General features: G+C 40.5%; 1 protein-coding gene across 1 annotated transcript; it reads right to left on the bottom strand.

Moving 5' to 3' along the window:
• On the bottom strand, positions 428–1,698 carry LOC108636968 (endogenous retrovirus group PABLB member 1 Env polyprotein-like). Its single transcript, XM_018054086.1, has one exon. The coding sequence runs from the start codon at positions 1,605–1,607 to the stop codon at positions 552–554; it is 1,056 nt and encodes a 351-aa protein (XP_017909575.1). The 5' UTR covers positions 1,608–1,698; the 3' UTR covers positions 428–551.

The raw sequence follows: 2,281 nt of genomic DNA, 5'->3' as shown, positions 1-2,281 counted from the left end.
TAAGATAACAGAATTAGCCAGAAGGTTTAATCCAGAGACTGTCCTCAGGCAGAATACACTGTTGTTATATAATCCTTGTAAAGAGCAGGTCTACTCCCATAATTTACAGAATTAGCCAGAAGGTTTAATCCAGAGACTGTCCTTAGGCATAATACATTGTTGTTATATAATCCTAAGGGCTGTAGAGAAGGAAAAAAAGTTTGTCCTTTCTTCCTCCTTGAGAATTCCAGACCCCTCTCTCCTTGGGGACCCCTAGACTTCTTATCAACCTGCCTAGGAAATGACTCTCTCATTCTCCCCTTTTCTTTTAGGAGAATTATGTTGCCTAGGTAAAAAGGGCGTCATTCTGGTTCCATAACTGCTTCCGAGCTGAGAAGGGGCATTGTCCCTAAATTGGCGAGGCAACATATTCTCCTAATCCTCATATTGAGAATATCTGATCCAGGGGCCCCAAATAGTAGTTGGAGGAAGGTGCAGCAGTAGCAGGAGTTTGAGCAACCATTTGTAACTTGAAAGCTTTCATGCGACTAGAAACAAATCCAGTTATACAGTTACAGATGCAGGGAGCAAACAATAAAAAACAAAACAATCAGAATTATTGTAATTAAGATAGTTGTCCACCATGGGGAACTAGTTAACATCTCCCAAAGTGAAGCAATTGAGGCTTCAGGAGTATCCATGGCCTCAATCATCTTGTTCATGTGTTTAGCAAAATGAGTAACAGTCATGCTCATATCAGGTATATATGTACAGCATTGGGTATGAATAATAGCACACTTTCCTCCTTGCGCAACTGTCGGAATATCTAAAGCCAATCTGTTTTGTAAAACCACCTTTCTAATTTGTGCTTGTTCAGCATTAAGAGCTGAAATAGCCTTTTGAGAATCTTGTAATGCCTGTTGAGTAAAATTAGTCAAAATATCCACTTGTAGCATAACATCTGTAGTTCCCAAAGAGGGAACAAAGGCTGCAGCCAAATAATCATACCAGTGAAATACAGACCTTGCCCACCGAGTTTTAAGGTGGGGTAAATTAGCAGGCTTTTCTGGGAGCTCTGAAAATATAAAGCCATGAGTGAAGGCTAGACCCAGGGTGCATCTCCCTATCCAACCAGAGGGAAGCCATGCCCATAGGTAAGAGACACATATCCAATAAGTCCCATTTGGAGCAAGCCAGCATGACTGAGATATCCAGTCCCAATTAGTGCCTGGCCACACAAAGGGAGAACCTGAACTGGGGTTGGAAACCACGGGAATGATTACGTTGCATATTTCCTGAGGCAAAAATCCCAATTGTTTCCAATCATTGTAATTAAGTTGTTGGCTGACTTTTGGGGATGGCTCTGTTTGTTCCCAGCATATAGGGGCAGTAGATATTAAACGTCCTTTTTCATGAGTTAGCCACATAACCTCATCCCATATTTGATAAACGTCAGGAAAAAAACCATTAGATCTAGACCTATTTGCCTTATATATAGCAAAATAGTCATTGAACTGAGACAATGTATAATCAAAATTAAAAGTCACATTATGTCCATAGTTAAAGTACAAAGTGTTGCACCAGTCCATTTTAGGGTTGGTAGATGTCATCAGATGAAGAAGAGGCATTGCATGTGATTGTTGTCGAAGGTATTCACAGACTTGGAGAAAGTCCTTTCCTTGAAGTGGTGATGTCCACCACGGGAAGTCTTCCACTGATGAAGAGAATCTTCATAACCTCATTAAAGCCTCAATTCATCCAGTAAAAGTATCTACCCAAACTTGAAAGCAAGAATATCCATTAGCTTTTCCAGAGCTGCATAATTTAAAGTTAGGAATTGAGAACAATCATGATCAGGTGTTTCATTTTCCTTCTCAGGATGGAAAGTGGCAAGATTTAAATTTCCACAAACTTTAAGCTTAGTTACTGGTCCTTCTAACAACAATGACTGGTATTTAAGAAGACTGTCTGTCATCCAAATATTAACCTTAGAATTTAAGATTCCACTCACATCATGAGAAGTCAGTACAGTAAGGTTTCGTCCATTAATTATTTTTAAAGCTTCAGGTGCTAATAAAGCCGCTGACCCAATTACTCTTAGGCAGTGGGGGCACCCACGTGAAATTACTTCTAATTCTCTGCTTAGATAAGCAGTAGGTTACTGGTGAGGCCCTCGGGGTTGTGTCAAAACTCCCAAGGCCATACCTTTCCTTTCAGTGACAAACAAATTAAATTCTGACCCTGTGGGCAAGCTCAGAGCTGGAGCTTGCAGGAGAGCAGTGTGAAGAACCTTAAAAGCCTT

This window comes from Capra hircus, chromosome 10 (genome assembly GCF_001704415.2).
Source record: "Capra hircus breed San Clemente chromosome 10, ASM170441v1, whole genome shotgun sequence".
NCBI classification, from domain to species: Eukaryota; Metazoa; Chordata; class Mammalia; order Artiodactyla; family Bovidae; genus Capra; species Capra hircus.
This window is presented reverse-complemented; position numbering and strand designations above follow the sequence as displayed.

Coding starts and splice junctions, on each gene's coding strand:
- LOC108636968 (XM_018054086.1), bottom strand. CDS start 1,607: ATGCCTCTTCTTCATCTGATGACATCTACCAACCCTAAAATGGACTGG.